Here is a 20,291-nt window from a genome sequence, read left to right as displayed (position 1 = left end):
GGTTTGGCAGCCGGCTTGGCTGTGCTTTGGGCCCTGGATTCAGACAGCATCAGCTGCTCCGGCACAGCTGGCTGGAATCGTCTTCCCCCAGGGTGGCCTGTGCACTGTGCCGTCCCTTCTGATCTCACTGGGTGGGAGTCCTGCCGCTGCTGGCTTCCCGGGCTGGGCTCTTCCTCCCCTGCCCTCCTCACCAGGGTCTGTGCTCTCCTCTCCAGATCAGTGAGAAGGCGTCTCAGGAGAGGGAGCGTGGCAGCTGCGGGGTGGTAGGAGGGGGCGGAGGCTGCAGCAGTGTTGGCGGAGCAGCAGGAGGAGAGAGGAGCGTAGATCGGCCCCGGACCTCCCCTTCCCAACGCCTGATGTCAACACACCACCACCACCACCACCTGGGGTACTCCCTGCTGCCAGCCCAGTACAACCTGCCCTATGCAACAGGTGAGAGCAGCCTGTCTGTCTCGCGCAGCGGCGCGGGCAGCCCCCACTGGGCTCGAGTTGTGGCACAGCTCCCAGTGGAAGGAGAGGCACGCCGGTGTGTCTGCCTGGGGTGTGGAGCCCAGAGAAGAGAAGGGCTGGAGGGAGCATGCAAGGCTGGGAATACAGGGGTGGGGTAGCAAGTGTTACTGGGGCTGCAGCTGGGGCAGCAGGATATGCAAATATAAGTAATGGGAGAGCGCCTCCTCCTGGCTGATCTCTGTGAAGCAGCACATCGGGCTGGAATTGAGCTGAGGAATGCAGTAGTACAGACCTCCCCTGGATGCACATGGTGAAAAGCTCCCGTGCGGGGCCCTGCCAACTCAGGGTTGAAGCAGGTAAGGGGCTGCTCTCGGTTCAGCCCCAGAGCTGTCCCCATTCCAGAACACACTTCACAGCAAGTGGTGATGACGGGAAGGTGGCTGAGCTGCTAGCTCACCCCCTGGGACTGCCCTGGAGATGCCACCTTCCCATGGCACCGCTGTAGGCACCAGGTCACCTTCCAGTTCTGCTTCTCGCTGCAGGTCTCTCTTCAACAGCCATCGTGGCCAGTCAGCAGGGCTCTGCTCCCTCCTTGTACCCGCCTCCCAGGAGGTGAGAATGGTAAGACTGCTGCACCACTCCCGCAAAGGGGATGGGAAGGGGGGGGAGAGACCCAGGGCATGGGAACAGCTGAGCAGGGAGAGCCTCCAGCTGCTGGACAAAGGTAACATTGCAGTGGGATCGAGAGAGCTTGGGGTCTCGGGGCAGAGGGTAGAACCAAGCAAAGTGTCCTAGGTCCTTTGCTCTGCTGGTGCCCCTCCCTCCTGACCCACAGCTAGCCCAGCCTGGGCTGTCCGGTGCCCCCGTAGCTCAGCTGGTGCCCCTCCCTCCTGACCCACAGCCCCCTGCTAGCCCAACCTGGGCTGTCCGGTGCCCCCGTAGCTCTGCTGGTGCCCCTCAATCCTGACCCATAACCCCCTGCTAGCCCAGCCTGGGCTGTCCGGTGCCCCCGTAGCTCAGCTGGTGCCCCTCAGTCCTGACCCACAGCCTCTGCTAGCCCAGCCTGGGAGTTTCCTGACTACTTAGTAAACACTGTTACAGGGCCTGCGTGAGCGGCAGCTGTTTGCTTTGCCCACCCGTCTCTGGGTCCTGGGATTCTGCAGCCGCTGCAGGAGAAGGGAAGGAGGAGGAACCGTGTGTCTTGGTTCCTGTGGCTGGGGCGCCCCTTGGTGGATGCAGCAGCGTTGGCACTGGAGTGATTTCTCCTTTGATTTTTCTGGCAGGACACCCCGTGATTGGATAACGGAGTCTGTACCAAGTCATGTGACTGGCTCACATGAGGAAGCGCTGGAAATTCCATTAGACATCAGTTGAATGGTGTTAATTGTTCTGTTTGACGTTCCTGTCCTAAACTGAGGCAGACTTTCCTCTTCCCGATGGGACACATGGAGTCCCTGCCCCCTCCACGCCCCTTTCCTTGTGAGCCAGGGAGCTGGAACCTACAGGAATATTTATTCTACTGCCCACCATCCCTGGGAAGGAAAGCGATCCGCCTGCCTGGTGCATATGAAGAGGCAATGGAAGCAGAGAGGGTTTCCGGTGGATTTGATTCAGTGTCCCTCTGGAGGTCACTGCTTCGCCAAGGTCTGAGCAGCACAGCAGTGCAGGACATGGGGTGGAAAGGGAGCGCCAGCCGAGCCTGCTCAGCACGCAGCCCTCCCTCCAGCTGCACTTGGCTCCGTGGGATTACAGCCCAGATCGCTACAGTCGAGTTGCCTGGCCCCCGAGTTGGAGTCCCAGGGAAGAAAGTTTAGGGCTCTTTTCATTTGTAGTAGTGCTGATAGAGTACCAGCGAGGAACGTGGGGGGTGCGTCTCTCTGGCGAGCGTGCGTGCACCCACAGATGTCTCAGTGCGGTGTGGGGTGGGCTCAGTGCACAGTGGGAGACAAGTGGGCTCGTGCGTCTGCAGAGTGCGGAGGAGAGCACGTGTCAGTGCAGCAGGGAGGGTGAGCGTGCGGCAGTGCAGTTGGGGGAGGGAGGGTCATCACTGTAGTGGATGGCACATTCACACTCCAGCCGTGTACTTGGCTGGTGCCCCGAGTGCCATGCCCTGTGTTGGGCAGATATGTCTGTGTCCAGGCAGTGCAGAGAGGTGCTGGGTGCCCAGACTAGTCCAGCTGGGAGGCGAACAGAAGTCACTGGCCACGGTAGCAATTGCTGTTCTGGCCCCTCCAGGTGCTCTGCTGCCAGAGGTTCTCCCCTCAGGCTCCCAGCGTCCCTGCCAGCCTTGTCTCTCCTGCCTCCTCCTCACTGCCTCCTTTACACTCATCTTCCTCAGACCTGCTGCAGTGGCAGCTGCCACCCCCCCACCCGCCTTCCCTGCTGGCAGGGGGCACGGGTTGCTGTGCCACAAACTAATCCTGATTTGGCACAGACAAGGCCATTGGGTGGGCTCTTCCTCTCTGAGTCCTGGGAGCGTTCTGCCCCCTGCTCTGCCTGCAGGGCTGATGGTTCCTCCCTGCGCAGAGCTGGGGCCCCCTAGGTTTGTGTAGGGGGCAGTGTGTGTGTGCGAGCGCTAGGGCGGGAGTGCGCCAGGCCAGCTTTTGGCTCCGCACATGTGGCTGGGGGGTCCGGAGCTCCTCCGATGCTGGATGAAGTCCAGTCTCCTCCGGAGGTTGGCCAGTCTGTGCAGATGGGGGACGGGTCTGCTCCGGGCTAGGGAAGCAGCCGGTGGCGGCACCAGCATCTCTCCCTGACTGCTGCAGGGGCCTCTGCCTGGGGCGTGCCAAACTCCAGTTCATTTGGCAGGTTTTTAATTTTGGATTCCTGAGTTGTGAGGGACTTGGGTGGTGAGAGCACAGAGCAGTGGGTCTGACGCGGTTGGGCCCATCCCCCTACCCCGGTGTGTGTGCTGTGAACCTCTCCCCCCCTCCTATGGACGTATATACCCAGGCAGTGGATGTAGCACTCTTACTGCTTTGCCAGGCTCCGTTAGCCCAACTGCTCTTTGCCGTCTCCCCTCAGCTGGCCTTGCTGATGTGCCGTAAGGGCCGCGCTCCCTGCCCTGTGGGCCGCGTGGGGGTGCTGCTTTGAAGAGCTGATCTCCAGGAGTTAGCAGGGACTCGAAGCTGATCCCAGCCGGCCTGGTCCACCCCTCGCTCGTCGCTTTCACTCTGGGGCCTGGGAGGGCCCCAGCAGAGCAGGGGCTGGCTCACTCCCCACTGTGTGCTCAGCCCAGCCCGTGCAGTGTCTGGTGAGCTGTGCTGTCCCTGCCCTGGGGAGCTGTGTGCGTGGTGCCCATGTCGCCATTGTCCCGGGCTGCGCGCCGCCTGCGGGCGCTGTACATACTGTAAAAAGGAATTGTTTGAAAGCCGTTGTTTTGGTTTTTGTTTCTTTCCATGTGGAGGGAGCCCCCCCCCCGCCCTTCGCCAACCGGTCAATCAAAGAGGAGCCGCTGTTCAGTGTGTCGGCCCTGATGTCCAATGAAGTCAGCGTGTCCGCGCAGCCCCGCCCCCTCCCGCAGCCACCCTTCATTGGACTGATTCTTTTAACCTTTTCATTTTGTCTGTCAAAGGAACCCGGGTGCTTGCTTCACTTACGGCCAAGCTCTGCTGGATGGGAGGGGCCGGGCCAGCCCAGCCTCTCCCATCTCCTGCAGGGCTCAGCCAAAGGGCCGTGGATGGGGTGGTCTTTTCCCAGGTTCTCGGGAGCAGGAGGCTGGGAAATGCTACACTGCCCCCCAGCTCCTCCAGGACAGCCACAACCAGAGCAGATAATCCACCTGCCACCGCCCAGAGCAGCTGCCCTCTGGTCACTTGTCTGGTGTAATGGCCTGGGGCCCAGGCAGGTTTCCTAGAGCCTGTCAGGGTAGGGAGGGTCGGACTGGCTGTGAGGGTGGGAACTGCCTGGCTGGGGGGCTTGGGAGGCAGAGCCCCATCCCTGGGGGAGCCCTGGGCCTAGGCTTTCGCTCTGCATATGCCAGGCAAGCATCTCCCAAGCTGCTGGCATGACGTGACCCTGCAGAGCCACGCAGGCCCATGGAACTCAATTCCCAGCAGGGGGCAGGGACCCATTTGTGTGCATTGGTACCAACAAGGGGGTCGGATGGTTCGGGTCAGGTGGCTTCATGTTCCTTATGGTGGGGCTGGAGGTTGGTCTGTTCCTGGTACCTTGGGGTGGTGTCACTAGTCTGCTCCCCAGCTACCCCCCAGCAGGCACTTTGGCTCCAGCAGCTGGGAGACCGTCGGGCAGCCTTGCTGGGCCTGGAATCTCCTGGGGCTGGGCAGTGCCACTCCTGGCCCAGTAGCTTGGGAGGGGCGGGGGGGCTGGCAGAGAGGGTTCTGGCATGGTTGAAAATGGAAGGGTTTGGGCTTTTGGGATGATTCATCACCCTGTGCCCAGGTGCTGCCAACAGTCACGGGTAAAGGGTCCCCCCCACCTTTTTGAAGTGCCACCTGCAGTGGGTCCTGGCCTCCGCCTGTCCATAGGTGTTAATTAAAGCCACGGTGTAACCCATAGTTTGAGGTTTGACATTTTCAATGTTCCTAGTGGGCTCCTGCTGCAGCAACAGCGCCCCCTGCTGGGGAGTGGGGTGGTTGGCTGGGTAGGATGCTGCGCCCCCCCCCCCCCCCCGCATTCCCATCCCTTGTAGCAGTGTCTGTTCAGTGAGTTACTTCCCCCATGCCCTGGAGCACTGGGAGCAGGGGTCCCAGCAGGTCGGGGAAGCGTTTATGTTCTAGCTCTTGCTTCCGTTGGAGTTGCTGTGTTGGGTTTAATTTCAGTCTTCCTGATTCTGCCCTTCTGTAAAGTGTACATTATTACCAAGCTCCTTGTTTTTTATAATATATATATATATATATATAAATATATATATACACAACCTGCACTCTCCCTGCCCGGGGCCAGTCAGGCAAGGAGAGAGAATAAATCTTTTTAAGAGACAATCACAAATATATGAGGGTTGTTTTTTCTTTCTGCCCATCCCCCACGTGCTCCCCCACTCTCCTCCCATCCGCCACACTCCTGCAGAGCTTGGGTGACATTTGCTGTTTGTAGCAAATTCCCCCTCCCCTCCCACAGCTGCTGACCTGACGCTGCAGCGAATGCTCACAACGAGACCTGCCGGCGGTGTGCCTCCTGCAGGTGACCATAGACAAGGCTAAAACCAGGAGCACCATGGCTTTGTGCTTGCCAGGCCGGCAGGGAACTTGCCTTAGCTGGGCGTTCCTGGCAGGACCCACATGCTCCAAAGAGGTCGTGTGACCAAGCTGGTCACCCCTGCACAGTGGCAGAGCCAGGCTGCTCCTAAGAAAACATGCCTGGTCCCATGTCCAGCACAGCAGGAGCAGAATGTGCCTGGCGGATTCTGGAGGCACCATTCGTTTCCAAGGACTGTTACCCACCTACCTAGGACAAAGCCGTGGACAGAGAGCCTGTGGTAAGTGGCTTAAATCCCCAGGCAAGCTGGCGGCTTTCCAAGGGCTGGTGCCTTGCGCAATGTTCCTGAACTCCAAGCCTCCCCGCTGGACTTCCCTTCCTTTCCGAAGGCCCTGCCGTGTTACAGCTGCTGCTCACCGTACAGTCATCTTAGGCAGCATCTGGAGGCCAGAAAGCAAGAGCTAAATGGCTAGGCCATGCACTGCTAGGCTCGGGGTGGCTTACCCCACCCCAAACTTGTTCAGTTGCGCCACCTCACCCCCAATTACTTGTCATCCAAAGTAATCCTTCACTTCCACAGTGCTGCCTTCAGAGCTGAGCAGCCAGAGAGCCGGTGTTTGTGGTGCGGGAGGACTTTTTATTTAATCCCGCCCCGCAATACCCACTCTGTTTTTATCCCATTCCTGCTATTATGGCTGTGAGCCCCACGGGATCCCAGTTTCTTTGTTCACCTCCCTCCCACCCCCAAGAACTTCTTGCACCCCCCAGTTTGTGCACTGCTGGCTAACACTCCGCTCTGGCTTTGGCCTCTTCTCCTGTCACTGTTAGCCCTCATTTCTCATGGGCAGCTGCCGTCTAACAGATATCAAGGCCAGAAGGGACCCTGATTACGAGCCAATCTGGTCTCCTGCCTACCACAGGCCAGAGAACGTCACTTAGGAATTTGTACATGTAGCATGATTGAACTTGGCTCCTTTTATAATAGATTCCAGTTCACAAACCGCCATCACCTTCCACTCTGCTGCCCCTTACATAGGGCCAATACAGTGGGCATGTCATCGCCCCCCCCCACCTCCCCAGTCCTTCCCAAGTGGGTGCTGGGAAGTCACTTGCTTCCAGTCCCCCAAAGAAAAAGCACTGCCCCTGAGACCCCACTGAGCCAGCCTCCCTCTCATTCCTCTCCAGCACTCGCACCACAGATGGCTATTGCACCATGGCTGGGCTCTCTCTGGGGAAGGGGGAGGTGCAGCTTCTGGGACTGGGGTCTTGACCGTCTATGGGGTAGAGTCTCCAGATGGGACTGGGTATTCATGAGCATCAGCCAGTACTGGAAGGGGAGATCCAACAGCTACGCCTGAACCCTGCCCTTTCTGGAGAGGACACAGCTTGGGCAACTGCTGGTTGATCAGCACAGAATCCAAACCGCCACAGCTAGGTCAGAGAGAAGCATGGGCCATGAACACTTGGAGGAGAGAAATGCCCACTATCCACATCCAGCCTGATAAACCAGCTCTCCTGCCCCAAGAGCGGCTCTGCCACTGATGGTGCATGTCACCTTGTGATGCTTTCCTGCAGTAGGGCATGCTGCTCACTTTAGAAGGCACAAAGGGTCTGAACATTAGGTCAGCCTGACCTAATGTGTCTGTGATCCAGGAAGAGACTTAGGACTTGTCTACACAGGAACATCCAGGAAAATTAATTCACATTAACTAAAATTGTGAATCTGAAGTGGATTAGTTAAACTGCATTAATAAATCCCTCTGTGAACACCCTCATTCAGAATTAAAGTGGCTTTAATTCAGTTTATTTTAATTCACTTGAAAAGTGAATTAAATTTAACCAAATTAAGGCCTGGGGATTACAGTGGACGAGAAGCTGGATATGAGTCAGTAGTGTGCCCTTGTTGCCGAGAAGGCCAACGGCGTATTGGGCTGTATTAGAAGCATTGCCAGCAGATTGTGGGAAGCAATTATTCCCTTCTATTTGGCACTGGTGAGGCCACACCTGGAGTATTGTGTCCAGTTTTGGTCCTCCCACTACAGAAAGGATGACAAATTGGAGAGAGTCCAGTGGAGGGCAACAAAAATGATTAGAGGGCTGAGGCACATTACTTACGAGGAGAGGCTGAGGGAACTGGGGTTATTTAGTCTGCAGAAGAGAAGAGTTAGGGATTTGATAGCAGCCTTCAACTACCTGGAGAGGGGATCCAAAGAGGATGGAGCTAAGCTGTTCTTAGTGGTACCAGGTGACAGAAGGAGCAGCAACGGTCTCAAGTTGCAGTGGGGGAGGTCTAGGCTGGATATTAGGAAACACTATTTCACTAGGAGGGCGGTGAAGCACTGGAATGGGTTACCTAGGGAGGTGGTGGAATCTCCATCCTTAGAGGTTTTTAAGGCCTGATCTGACAGCGCCCTGGCTGGCATGATTTGGGGTTGGTTCTGCTTTCAGCAGTGGATTGGACTAGAGGACCTCCTGAGGTCTCTCTCAATCCTAATATTCTATGATTAAGGCCACTTTAATTCTGAATAGCAGCATCCAGTCAGGGATTTAATGTGGTTTAACTAATCCACTTCCAATTCACTCCTTTAGTTCATTTGCATTGGATGTCCCTGTATAGACACACCCTTAGCCTAAAGACCGGTGGGGTCTTTTAGCTGCATTTTGCATGGTGGTCCCTTCTCAAGAAAAGGCATCCACATAAAGTAACCTTGTCCTCTCCCCACGGAGAAAGTGACAGCTGGTGTCCTGTGTAGAGGTGCTCAGCTGGCTGTGGAGCTGGAATAGTGAAGATAAGGCCTCATGGCTCAGTTCATGGGAGAGCTGCACAAACATCATGTCAGGCTCTCAGGCAACAGCAACAAAGGAGCCTGAGAGGCCTTGACATGCAGGCCCCGGCTGGTACTCTGATCTCACAGTCAGTCTTGGCCACGCAGAGGGCGTGTGAAACAGGAGGAGACAGAGGGAATGGGTGCAGAATGCTGCCCTTGTAACTTCCATTTGTGCACCCTACTGCCTAGCTGAAAGGGGGCATGTATGGCAGAGAAGGGCTGGGCCATGTGAGTCCAGAACAGGCAGATTCCCAAGGGCTTCAACTGCTCCTTGAGGAGGCTGGGGCTGGCCCTCCCTGGCAGAGCAGGGCTGGATCTGAGTGGGGGCAGAGATGCCTAAAGAGAAGGGATCTTACAGCAGGTTTGGAACATGGACAGGGGAGTGGGATCAAAACCTGCCCAAGTCTGGAAGGCCCTGGGTACAGCTCGAATTGGTCTGTCTGCTGCAGCTCCATGTGCTGAGTTGTTAGTTCTGTGTCCTTGGCTTGGGGCGTGGAAGGGATGTTGGCTGGGAGAATGGGCTGTGAATGTGGCTGGAGCAAGAGGAGCAGAAAGCAGGGCTAGGGGAGCAGAGAAGTCTGAAAGCTGACCCAGAACCTGACCAGTGCTAAACCTCTACCCTCATGGAAGGGCACAGTGTAGCTGAGCCAGGAGCAGCTTCCCTCTGCTTTTAGCACCAGAGGATCCTGTGCTTCCCTTCACTCCATAGCTATCAGTAAGGGGGGCGGGGGGCATGTCCACATTGTCTCTATGGTGGCTGGAGAAGCCAAGGGGCTCCAGGAGGGCTCTGAGGAGCAGAGGGGAATGGCCATGCATGACTAAGGAGGAAGGTCCATGGACTGGGGGGGCCTGGAAGGAGGTGCCTGGGTCACTGGGCAGAATGAAGCAGCTGAAATGGGGAGGGGCTGGTGGTGCTTGCAGAACAGGGGTCTAGGGGTGGGTATGTAGGGCTGTGAAGCTGAGCATGATGAAGTGTGAGCAGGGAGCCAGGCACAGAGGTGAAGTGATCTGATCCATGGGGCAGGGAGGTGACTGTGGTGCCTTGTACCAAGTGCAGGCCCTGGGGGGTGGTGGGGAGGCTGGAATGTTTGCCATCTGGATTGGGAGGAAAACTGCACACTGGACCCTTGTGGCAGAAGGGGCTGGATTTCACCAGTTGTATGGAGCAATGGAAGGTTCTGTATGGGCCTGAGCACAAGGCAGATGGGGGCATTGGCAATGACAGAGTGGGATAGGGAGACCTGCAGGTGGGCTTGGGCCATGCTGATGGTGAGGCAGCCAGGAGGGGACGTGGGGCCAGGCTGGGATGTGGGACTGGACAGGGGAAGAGGCTGCAGCGAGAAGAGGATCCCCCAGGAGAGCAGATGAGGAGCCGGCAACTAGGGGGGAGAGTTGCAGAGCAAGGAGAACCAGAAGCGACAGGAGCCAGGGAGGGCAATATCTCAGAGGTGTATGAGCAAGTCTCTCCCCTGCCACAATGGGCAAGGAGCAGGAGGCTGGACTAGAGCCATCAGTGGAGAGCTCTTTCCGCAGAGTGGAGGGGCTGGAGGCTATGGTGAGGGGCTCCAGGATGGAGTAGGAGGAGAGGAACTTGTGGCAAGTACTGCAAATGGCCTGTTAGAGGGGTTTTCAGTTGATGGGGGGCTGGAGAGGCCCAGGTTGGGGGATGCACAAAGGTGTGTTTGCGGATGATGCAAGGTATCCCCCGGGACAGGCTTACTGACAGGCACAGAGCTGGGAGACAGGACATCTTAGGTCTGTCCGTTGGGACAAGTCACACCCTTCTCTTGCCTTAAGGAGACTATAAAGCACAGCTAGCGTGGTGGTGACTGCTATAGCAATGCCTCTAAGTAAACCGCGCACGTGTACACAGGAACTGCTCCCTGCACCACAAAATGCAGCCACCTCTGGGTTGGAACAAAGCATCTTTTTAACAGCTACCTGTGATGGGACTTGCGTATCTGACTGTAACGAGCCTGCTGCACAGCTGGGCCTCCCACTGAAGTGGGTGAGAAGTTTGGCTACTCATCCCTCCAACCCCTACCTGGTGGTAATTTTACAGAGATTTAGACTAGAAGCCCAGCTGAAATTGTAGGACTGGAAGCAGCTGATCTGGCCCAGGTTCAAGGGTTTATTGAGTGTAGTTTGGCAAACCAACAGCATTCTTGCCCTAATAGCTGCCCGGCTCCCTAAGCTTGGCATTTCATTTCTAAAACATTCAATTGCTCCAGGGCCTGGGGTGACCAGACGTCCCAGGACTGTCCCAATTTTTAGGCGCTTGTCCCACGTCCTGATTGATGTTTGGTTGGGACCCAATTTGTCCCGATATTTCACACTCCTGTTTTTTTGTTTTGTTTTGTTCCGCCGGCAGGACTCTGCTTCCCTCCCTCCCCCGCTCTGCCGGCTGGCGGGACTCCACGCTTTTTTTCCCTGTGCCGGCGGCACTCTACTCCCGCCCCTCTCCCCCTCGCCGGCGGGACTCCAGGACTCTGTTTTTTTTCTTTCTCCCCCTCCCCTCCTCTGCCGGCGGGACTCCAGCACTTTGGGACATCGCACTTTTGTTGTTGTTGTTGTTCTGCCGGCAATATGCCCCCCCACCATGTGTCCCAATATTTTCTTCATCCCATCTGGTCACCCTACCAGGGGCCCAGGTTCCTGGGTAACCCTGGGAGGGCTTTCAGCTCACAGAAACTAAGGCAGCAGTTGGTGCCCAGGGGGGCCAGTGTCAGTGTCAGTTGGGACCTCTGGAGGTCAGCACCATGGTGCTTGACGTATGAGAGCGACATGCCCCATCTGTGTGTACCCCTGCGCGTTCTGCCATGCTGCAAGCATGGGGGCGCTGGTGCTGGAGCCCTGTAGTCCCAGACAGCTTGGGCTGGGTGGGTGAATGGGTGAGGGAGGTAACACCATTTATTGGCCCAACTTCTGCTGGGGACGGAGTTAAGTTTTTGCGCCTGAACGTGAAGCGGTGTCCCTCAGAGGCTAGGCCATGCCGCCCACAGAAGTTGGGCCAATAAAGGCTCTAACCTCACCCAGCTTGTCTGATCATGGCATTTGCATCTGCATGTCAGCTTTAATTTAAAAAACCAATCAAACAAACAAAAAATCAGGTCTAGCCAGTCTGTATAAAGAAAATAACCTCAACAACCCAGACCTAAGAGTACCTGATGCCTGTGTAAACGCCTGCAGTGAAACACTGGCTGAGTGGTGTGACTGGCCTGTCAGCTCATTGTAATTGTGGAGCTGTCAGCTGTGGCTTTTTCCAGTGTTAGCTCCAAATCCATTATGTCCCTGCACCTAGCATGAACTTTACCATCAGGGCCAGGCCCTGCCGGCACCTGTCTCTTCCCTGCACCTTTCCTCACAAGGCAGAGCTTCGTGAAGCCCCATGCAGACCCTTTTGCCCTGCTCTATGGAACTAACCTGCTGAGGACCCAAACAGTCCAGACTGGGCTGGGGGGGCACCAGAAGTGCAGGCAGGGCAGCAGGTGAGGTGTAGGGCCTGGCGACGCTGACCTGCTGAAGTTCCCCACACTTCCTTGTCACGCTGGGGGATGAGGGGGGTGAGTGTGTGGGTTGGCTCTGGGCTGATGAGCCAGTGTTGCGATGCCTGGGGCCTCTGGAGCGGGTGCACTCAGCTAAAGAAAAAAATCCCTTTTCACCCATAAGCCTCCTGGAATGTTCTGTCAGGGCGTAGTTTCAGCTGTGAGCCTGCTGTGCGTGCACTGGGGGTGTGTGTGGGGGCTACACGTGAACTGTGCCATGGAGCAGGGAGGCGGCCTGCCCCACTTTGCCGCAGGGCTGGGGGTTGCCATTAGCACTGTGCTGCTTCATGGATACTGTGTCCCCGCTCTGGCTGCCTCCCGCCACTGCCACATGGCCTGTGACCCAGCCCGGTGCGCTGGGCTGGAAAGGGCCTGGCAAAATGGTCTTTCTGCCCTCAGGTCACTCAGTCAGTCCCTGGGGGCTTTTGGGACTCAAATAAATCCCAGGTGCTGGAAGCCGTGTAGAGCCCACCCTCCCCGACGCAGGTGTCAGGAGCAGAATTGCTCTCTGTGCTCTGAGCATGGGGGGCATTGGCAGGGAAGGCTGGGAGAGAAACCATAGGTGTGATGTATGTTGAGCACCTGGCCCCACAAACACCTGCCCTGGCATCTGCCCCAGGCATATTGCAGCGCTCATATGCTCAGGTCCCATTACAGCCCTGGCCTGGGAGCCCCTCCGGCCCATCCTCCACCCTCATGCTTTGCCAGGTGTTGGGCACTAACACATGAGGGCAGGAGGAGGTGGAGGATGCACAGACCTGCCCTGGGCCGCTTGGTTTGTGCCCCAGTTCAGATCCCTTGCCCCAGTGCCACTCTTCCCTGTGTCTCTAGGCTCCCTCCCCCACCACGCAGTGGGGTGTGTGGTACCTGAGCAAGGTGCTCTGTGCATGGGCCTGTAATGCGTGTGGGCTCTGCTTCCTACCCAGTCAGTGATGCCAGGTGCTAGCCAGGGCCCTGGGGCACTGCTCAGTGACTGGCCACCCCAGGGCCCAACGTGCCAGCCAGCCCCCGCTGACCTGGAGCACAGGCAGGACTCCGCCACACAGGAGTGCAAAGGTTAAGAGGGTTTGTTGACGTCTGCAGCAAGGCTTAGTGGGCTGGCAAACCCATCAAAGTGATAGCGCTGGCTGCTTCTGAGCAGCCCCAGCTATCAACGGAGCAGGAGGTAGAGTAATTAAGGCGCTTACCTAGTGTTGTGTAACAGGCGCTGAGGCCAGCGGCTTGCCCGGCTGCCTAAGTCGGTCTCCGGACACAGCCCCTGATGTCCTTTGTGCTTTGCACTCGGGTTCGGCTGCAGTAGTGTGGCTAGGAGGGGAGCTGGGGGAGCGGCTGCTCCTCCACTGAGCACAAGTGGCGCCTTGTCCCTTTCCTGGTGCCTTTGTAGTCACCCGGGGGAGCGATTTAAAAAAAAAGGTGCCACCCTCTGCTGTGCTTTTATTTTACTCTCCTGAGGGCACTCCGGGTCTCTGGCGGCGGGACCTTCACTCGGCCCAGGTCTTTGGCAGCATTTTGGCGGTGGGACCTTCAGTGCTGCTGAAGACACACCCAGAGCGAGTGAAGGACCTGCCGCCGAAGACCTGGAGCACCACCGGGTGAGTAAAAGAGCCGCAGGGGGTGGCGCCTTTTTTTCCTATTGCTCCCCGTTCCCTCCACCTGGCTACGCCACGTCAGCTGGTGCCATTGCAGCAGCGGGAGAGAGAGCCAGCTCTTATGCCGTACTTCATGGGGGCATCCAGGCCCTCCTCTGCTGGAGTTGGGGGGGGGGTACCTGCCACCCCCCCCCCCCCACTGCATGCACCTGGCTTACAGGTGAGGACAAAAGGAATGTTGCAGCCAGCAAGGCAGTAGAAAAACTGGCCAGTTGGCCACACTGGGCAGGAGTGGGAGCACCGGCCTGGTCAGAGCAGTCCTGAGGTGTTCCTGCCCAGCCCCCATACCACACTCACCCACTGCACTGGTGGGCCGAGCCAGCGGGCAGGGAGAAGAGCAACTGGCACCCGAGAACGGTTTCCTCACAGCCCAACACAGAGGGTGAGGGTGGAGCCACCTCACCTGGCCTGTCCATGAGCCTGTGCCAGGGCACTAGCGGCTTCACTCTGCATGTTCTCCTCAGGGGTCCCTGACACTGCTCCCTTGGCAGTATTCCCTGACCCTGTGCTCCCCCCACCCCCTGTGGTGCTGTGCTGCTGCAGGCTGTGCATCTTGCCCTCCCCCCTTGCTGGCTAGCTGGAGGTACCACTTCCTGGGGTCCAAGAGGGGCCATCCTGGCAGGCGGACAGCATGGCTGTCAATGCAGCCTCCCGTTGGTTTCCACTCCCCTGGGGTGCTGGGGGAGGAGGACAGGGGCAGACACTGGAAGACAGTTGTTGTGGCTTAACTTCGCTGCTGCATTTTGTTCCTGTATCTTTGCTGCTCACACCTGTTTGGGGGCAGCAGGGTTGTGCCAGCCTTCTCCCCCCAGAACACCTGGCCACAGCTACAGGTGCAGACAGATAGCTGTGCACCAGATACAGCAAGATGTTAGCATCTCATGCACACTGCAGTGGTAGAGCTAGTGTCATTAAATAGGTGGGCCCTGCCCCCTCCCTTCCGAGGGGTTAGACTCAGCACACAGAGGAGTACATGCAGAAAGCAAGCCCCTCATGCATGACACCACTGCCCAGCTGGAACTATCACAACTCAACCTAGTCAGCACTTTTCATAGCCCCTCCTGAGCCACTGCACAAGGTGGGTGAGGAGCAGCTAGATTCAGGACTCCTCTCCACAAGTCCTACAGCCAGGACTGTTTGGACTGAGGTGAAAGGTAACACAGGCAGGCTTGAATCTATACTCAGTCTTTTCTGCTTGGAGGCATAGAGCCTTTTGGAAGATAGCAGAGAGACCAGAGCCTCCACCCTGACAGGCCCAAGGCCCCCCGTCGAGTGTGGTGGGGCTGGGAGATGATCTCGTGACCAGACTCCTCCTCCTGGCATCTCTGCTGAACCTCCATATGATTGGGGCCAATATGGGCCCAGGAGGTTCAGCAGACATGCCCCTGCAGAGTGCTGCCAGGACTTTGGCTACCAGCATAACCCAGGCACAAGACATACCTGGTAAGGGGAGGAAAAAAATTCCTCCAGCCCCAGTAACCGGCACAGATGGGCAGGAAAATACTTTTTGCACCTGCACCAGTCCCCTGTAACTCCAGCAGTCAGTCAGTCCTGCTGCCTTGTCACTTTAACAAGCTTAGTGTGAATTTTACATGCCTAAGAAAAAACAACTAGTGCTGGAGACTGGGCTTTTCAAGGGGCTCACTGGAGTTAGGTCTCCAAACCCTATCACCACTGAGCAGGAAGTGGATGCCTAATTCTTCAGGCCCCCCGCACCTCGATGCACTCCAGGTGCCCCCTGGGGAATGGAAGGGAGTGTTAGTTCATTTAACACGTGAGGGTTTTACTTTTTGCTGACCCCCCTTTTAACCCAAGCCCTTGTCAGCTGGTGGGAGCCGAGACGCAGGCTCACCCGGCTGCCCAGCCCTGGGGTGGAAGTGGTTTTGTTTTGTCACCGGGAGCGCTCTCTCCCCACAGTGAAGAGCAGCCACCCAGCTTGGCATGGCTGCAGTGGCATAGCTGTGCTGGTGTAAGGCGCGCAGTGTAGACACAGCTTTATTTGCCTTTGCAGGTCCCCTTTAAGGAGAGACGTCACACAGAAGGTTAAAGTTTTATGCGACCTTGTTTGGCTCAGCTTCTCCAGCCTGCCCCTCCGATCCCTTCACGGCTATGCTCGGCCTATGGCTTTGGTTTGGGGATTTTGCACCAATGTACAACCCCCTGAACTGGTTACACTCACCCATGTCAGTCAGCAGGGCAACCACCCTCCTGCAGTCTCTCTCCCTTAGGGATGCTCTCACTGTAGTCATTTATACCAGCACCAATACCCTTACTCCAGCCAAGCCCTATCCCAGCCTGAGCATGAGATTTCTGGGTGTTAGAAGTTGGTGTGGACACAGGCCAGCTGGTTTTGAATATGAAAATGGGAGCATGGAGCAAAGAGCTGTTTCTGCATTGTAAAAATATACCTGTGACCTCTCTAACCAGCCCTGCAGCTATAGCACTAGCCCACGGTTAGAAGAGCACGAGAAGATTGTGTTGAAAGCCTGTTCTGGCTGGACAGTGGTGAGCCGTGAACGGTGGTGCATTGTGGAGACAGTCTCTGTCCATGTTCTGTTCTCAGAAAGCTGACAGTTTGAGCAGAGAGAGCTGAATGCCAGTAGCTGTATTCCACAGAGTCTAGCATCAGCGCCCCTAGACCAAGGAGGTGCGAAGCTCCAGCCACCTCCATAGCATGGTGGACAGTGGAAGATACCTCACTGTCAATCACAAGCACTTTATGGAGATCATCAGCAGCCAAAGATGGCGTGCAGCATGGGAGACTACATCCAGCTCAGACCCTTTAACTTGGCTGTAGCAACTCCACAGCTTGTCGCGGTAAATGCAATTAGGAGTTGGTCAAATTTAGCTTTAATTTAAATGAGAAAGGTGAAGGCAGGAAGCTTCTACCCCTTATAGGAGAGGGTGCTCCTGCTGCAGTCTTCCAGTAGAGTGCAAGACAGGCCCGTTCCAGGGGTATAAGTTATCTATAGTACCACCCTACTGCCAATTTTTGAAACTCCCTTTCATACAGGTCATGTAAATTCACAGCTCTGTCACTGGCCTAATTATGGGCTAAGGCTGTGCTATGCAGAGCCTAGGTGCACAGCTAAGCTAGCTTTATGAAGTGCCTCCTACCGTGAAATGCACCTTTGAAAGGGCTGCATTGCTGGATACAGACCAAGTGCCTGACACTCACTCAGGTCAGGTGAGAAGTTCTTTCTATTTATGTTCCAACACCCCACCCCAATAGCAGCCAGCAGGGGTGGGGCCCCTTCCCCCTGAGAGCAGATGGTAACCATGCCCTATTTTCACTGTCATGCTGCTTCAGTCAGCATAACAAGTTACAAGCTGCTTTGTGTTTATCTTCAGCTTGTAGAAAGACCATGAAGTACTATATTTAGGAGCTAGTATATAACCCTTTCCTTACATGCAACCTGGTAACGCCTATGCACAAGGGGACAAAGTTGCTCCTTAATTTGTCTAAAAATCCTGCTTTAGGTGTAAGGTTCTTAGCTAGTGTATGAATTCCCTGGCACTTGTTTTGATCAGGACTGTGGCATGGAGGAATAAAGCCACAGCAGCAGGCTCTAGGCTTGATACAAACACACCAAGTGCTAGGCAGGATGTAGAATTGGAGTAGGAGTTATGAAACCTGCACATCTCAGTGCAGAGGGGCTTAAGCGCCTCTACAGCTCAGCCCAACACAACCTCATTTTCCTCCTAACTGCAGGGGTTTAAGCTGGAGTGTAGCTGCCTGAGCTGAAGTGCTCCCCACAGCTGGTTTGTAATGATTCAGAGGTTGCAGTAGCTAAATGCACAGGTAAATGAGCTCCTTTGTACAGCAGCATTCCTTAGAAACCTGCCTCCTTTACTTCGCTGCGCTCCAAAACCACATTGCTATAATTTCTGCAAACACTCTTAATGTGCTGTCATCAGTCATTTCCTCCCACAAGGGGCCACGCACTGAGCCTCTAAAGACTAGTTCCAGGCCACAGTCAAAATTCCCCCCCCCCCCCAAATGAGAGTGATTCCCCCCTCACTGAACACTCAACCAACACCCCCCCAAGCTTTATTTATACCCTGTTTTAAAGTCAGTCACCATCTGACCCTGAGGAGGAATCACTACCCCAATATTCCCTGCATGAGAGGTGCCCTCAGTCCATGGCTTTCAGCTGAGGATTCCAGCCATTAGAGCAGGGGTAGACAACTTTGGCACACGTGCCAAAGGCAGCATGCAAGCTGATTGTCAGTGGTACTCACAGTCCTGGCCACTAACCCAGGGGGGCTCTGCATTTTAAATTAATTTTAAATGAAGCTTCTTAAACATTTTAAAAACCTTTTTTACTTTACATACAATAGTTTATATATTATAGACTTATAGAAAGGGACCTTCTAAAAATGTTAAAATGTATGACTGGCACATGAAACCTTAAATTAGAGTGATAATGAAGACTCAGCATAGCACTTCTGAAAGGTTGCCGACCCCTGCATTAGACTAACACATTTAAAGCTCTTGGTTTAGAGCCAGTTACTATTGAACTGTAACAGTACAAAGGTTGGAGAAACCCCACTGCTGCTTAGAAATAAGGCAAATTGAGCCCCAGCTGAGCTCAGGCTGCAGAGAACCATTATTGCTCCGGGCCTGAAAGCTGGAATAAGAATGTACTGAATGGCCACTAGCCTGAGGATTAAACCCTCCTGATCAGAGTGAATGCCTGCAGACTGTTCCCCCCCACCACCCAATGCAAAGGAATAAGACTCCAGCTTACCCTCACTGGTGTTTTTCTATTTTTATTTCCCTCTAACAGATCTTTTCCTACGTTTTCTCCATCTCCCCACGGCATGTTCTCTACCTCCTCATGTTTTCTCCCCACCTACAGCCCCTAATTTCCACTGGACTTTTCTCATTTAGCCCATTACACACTCATTTCCCCCAGGATGTGGGCACTTTATCAGATACCTTTGCCAAAGGAGTAAGCAGAAGACAGATAAAAGAGGTTTGGTCTGTGGGACTGTCCAGGAGCAATCCCCAAATCAAGTCTTCTGCCATCGTTGTGTGAAAGGAGTCCTTCAACACCCTGCTTAGCAGCTCCGTTTTACCTCAGCCAGTATGTATGGGAAGGGTCAAACTGCTACCAGTTACTGGGGAAGAGTATCTTCTTCCTTCCAGTGTCCCACACATCTCCAGGCTGATGTGAGAATGGGAGATCTCCACACCTCTACCTCTTCTCCCCTGGCTTCTGAGTCCTCCTTCCCAATCAGCTTACCTATGCAGCTGCTCAGCTCCATGGTACATACATAGTGGATCATTTGTTGACTACGAATCCCAGTCCGGCATCACAATTTTTATACAAGGTGGCAAGTTAAAGCATGGCACAGTGCTGTATAGAAAGACACATGACTGATGATCATTGTCAAAATGCTGCCTCAAAACCTCCCTCATTGGAGCAGCCCCGTTATGCCCTCAAATAGCCCTCGTATCTGGCTGCTCAAATTTGGCAGCTGGGCTATCTGCCTCCATGCTCCACCATGGGGGAAACTTTTCACCCTTAGCTTCACAAATATTGTGGAGCATGCACCAGGCTGCTATGACCATAGGAATATTTTCCTCATTTAGGTCTAACTTGCCCTAAAGGCAGCGCCAGTGTGCTGATAACAGTGACCACAAAAGTAGACAGCAGCGCAGGATCCATCTTTTCACATAGAGATGGTGTGTGCACAGTAAACGGGTACGTTGAAAAATTCCGCAACACACAGTTGGAAGCCAATGGAATGCTGGGATGAAAAGAACTGAATCATGGGACAGAGTCAAAACCCATAACACACTGTGATCCACTCCGCCTTCCAACAACTCCTAGCTGCACGAGGTGGCATGTATCACAGTGGGATAGCTACCCACAATGCACTGCTCTGTCAATGCTAGAGCACCAACTGTGAACGCATTCTGTGACAAAAGGAAGGTTGTATGAACATGCACAGGCAACATAATTATACCGGTTTTTGATTGTCAGCTTAACTTTTGTTGACAAAATTTGGTAGACAAGGTCGTAGGGTGCAGTTTATCTTCCAGCTCTTTGAAGGTGATATTAGAACAATCAAACATGGCCAAACATCACTGCTTACTGCTCCAAACTTGGATGCTACACTATTCACACCTAGTTACAATTAAATTGTTGGGTGAGACCTATCGATCAGGATGTAACTTTACATAGGAAGTTACCAAGCAATTTTATCAAGATCTAGAGAAAACCATTTAAGTAGCAGAAAAACAAAAAGGTTTTAAAAGCTGCCACATTTCATGCTATATGAATAAATGTAAGATACTTTTAACAGTGGAGAATTTTAGGTTTTAGAGAGAAATCTGCAATCGCCTCATTACTCAAGAAACCCTGCAAGACAAATACATTGTTGAGTGTGCAAGTTAATACAGAGTGGAATCTCACTACACTTTAAACTGCTTTGCCTACTCATCCAGGAGATCAGCCAGTCAGTCAGTCTTAACAGGGACAATGCAGGGTTAGTCCATTCAGTGTATTTCAGTGAGTTTAGTTTTACAGCTCCTACCACTTTCTTGAGGGGACTATTCCACAGCTTTGTAAGCTGCCCTGGAAGGAAGTCTCATAAGAGCAGACTAATTAATAGACCAATTTTACTGTAAAATATACATTACAGGATGATGG

At 54.7% G+C, this 20,291-nt stretch overlaps 1 protein-coding gene across 4 annotated transcripts in view; it reads left to right on the top strand.

Annotated features, from left to right (window-relative positions):
- ZNF609 (zinc finger protein 609) overlaps nt 1–5,400 on the top strand; it is a 131,884-nt gene extending 126,484 nt beyond the window's left edge. For all 4 annotated transcript variants that reach the window (XM_032791181.2, XM_032791182.2, XM_075069444.1 and 1 more), the window contains 3 exons: nt 216–432; nt 993–1,071; nt 1,734–5,400. In XM_032791181.2, coding sequence (XP_032647072.1) covers nt 216–432; nt 993–1,066 — 291 coding nt within the window. In that variant the 3' untranslated portion in view covers nt 1,067–1,071; nt 1,734–5,400. The remainder of the gene's footprint in view (nt 1–215; nt 433–992; nt 1,072–1,733) is intronic.
- The last annotated feature ends 14,891 nt before the right edge of the window (nt 5,401–20,291 follow it).

The sequence above is a fragment of the Chelonoidis abingdonii genome, chromosome 9, assembly GCF_003597395.2.
Source record: "Chelonoidis abingdonii isolate Lonesome George chromosome 9, CheloAbing_2.0, whole genome shotgun sequence".
Classification (NCBI taxonomy): domain Eukaryota; kingdom Metazoa; phylum Chordata; order Testudines; family Testudinidae; genus Chelonoidis; species Chelonoidis abingdonii.
The sequence above is the reverse complement of the archived record's forward strand: the minus strand, read 5'-3'. Positions and strand labels throughout refer to the sequence as shown.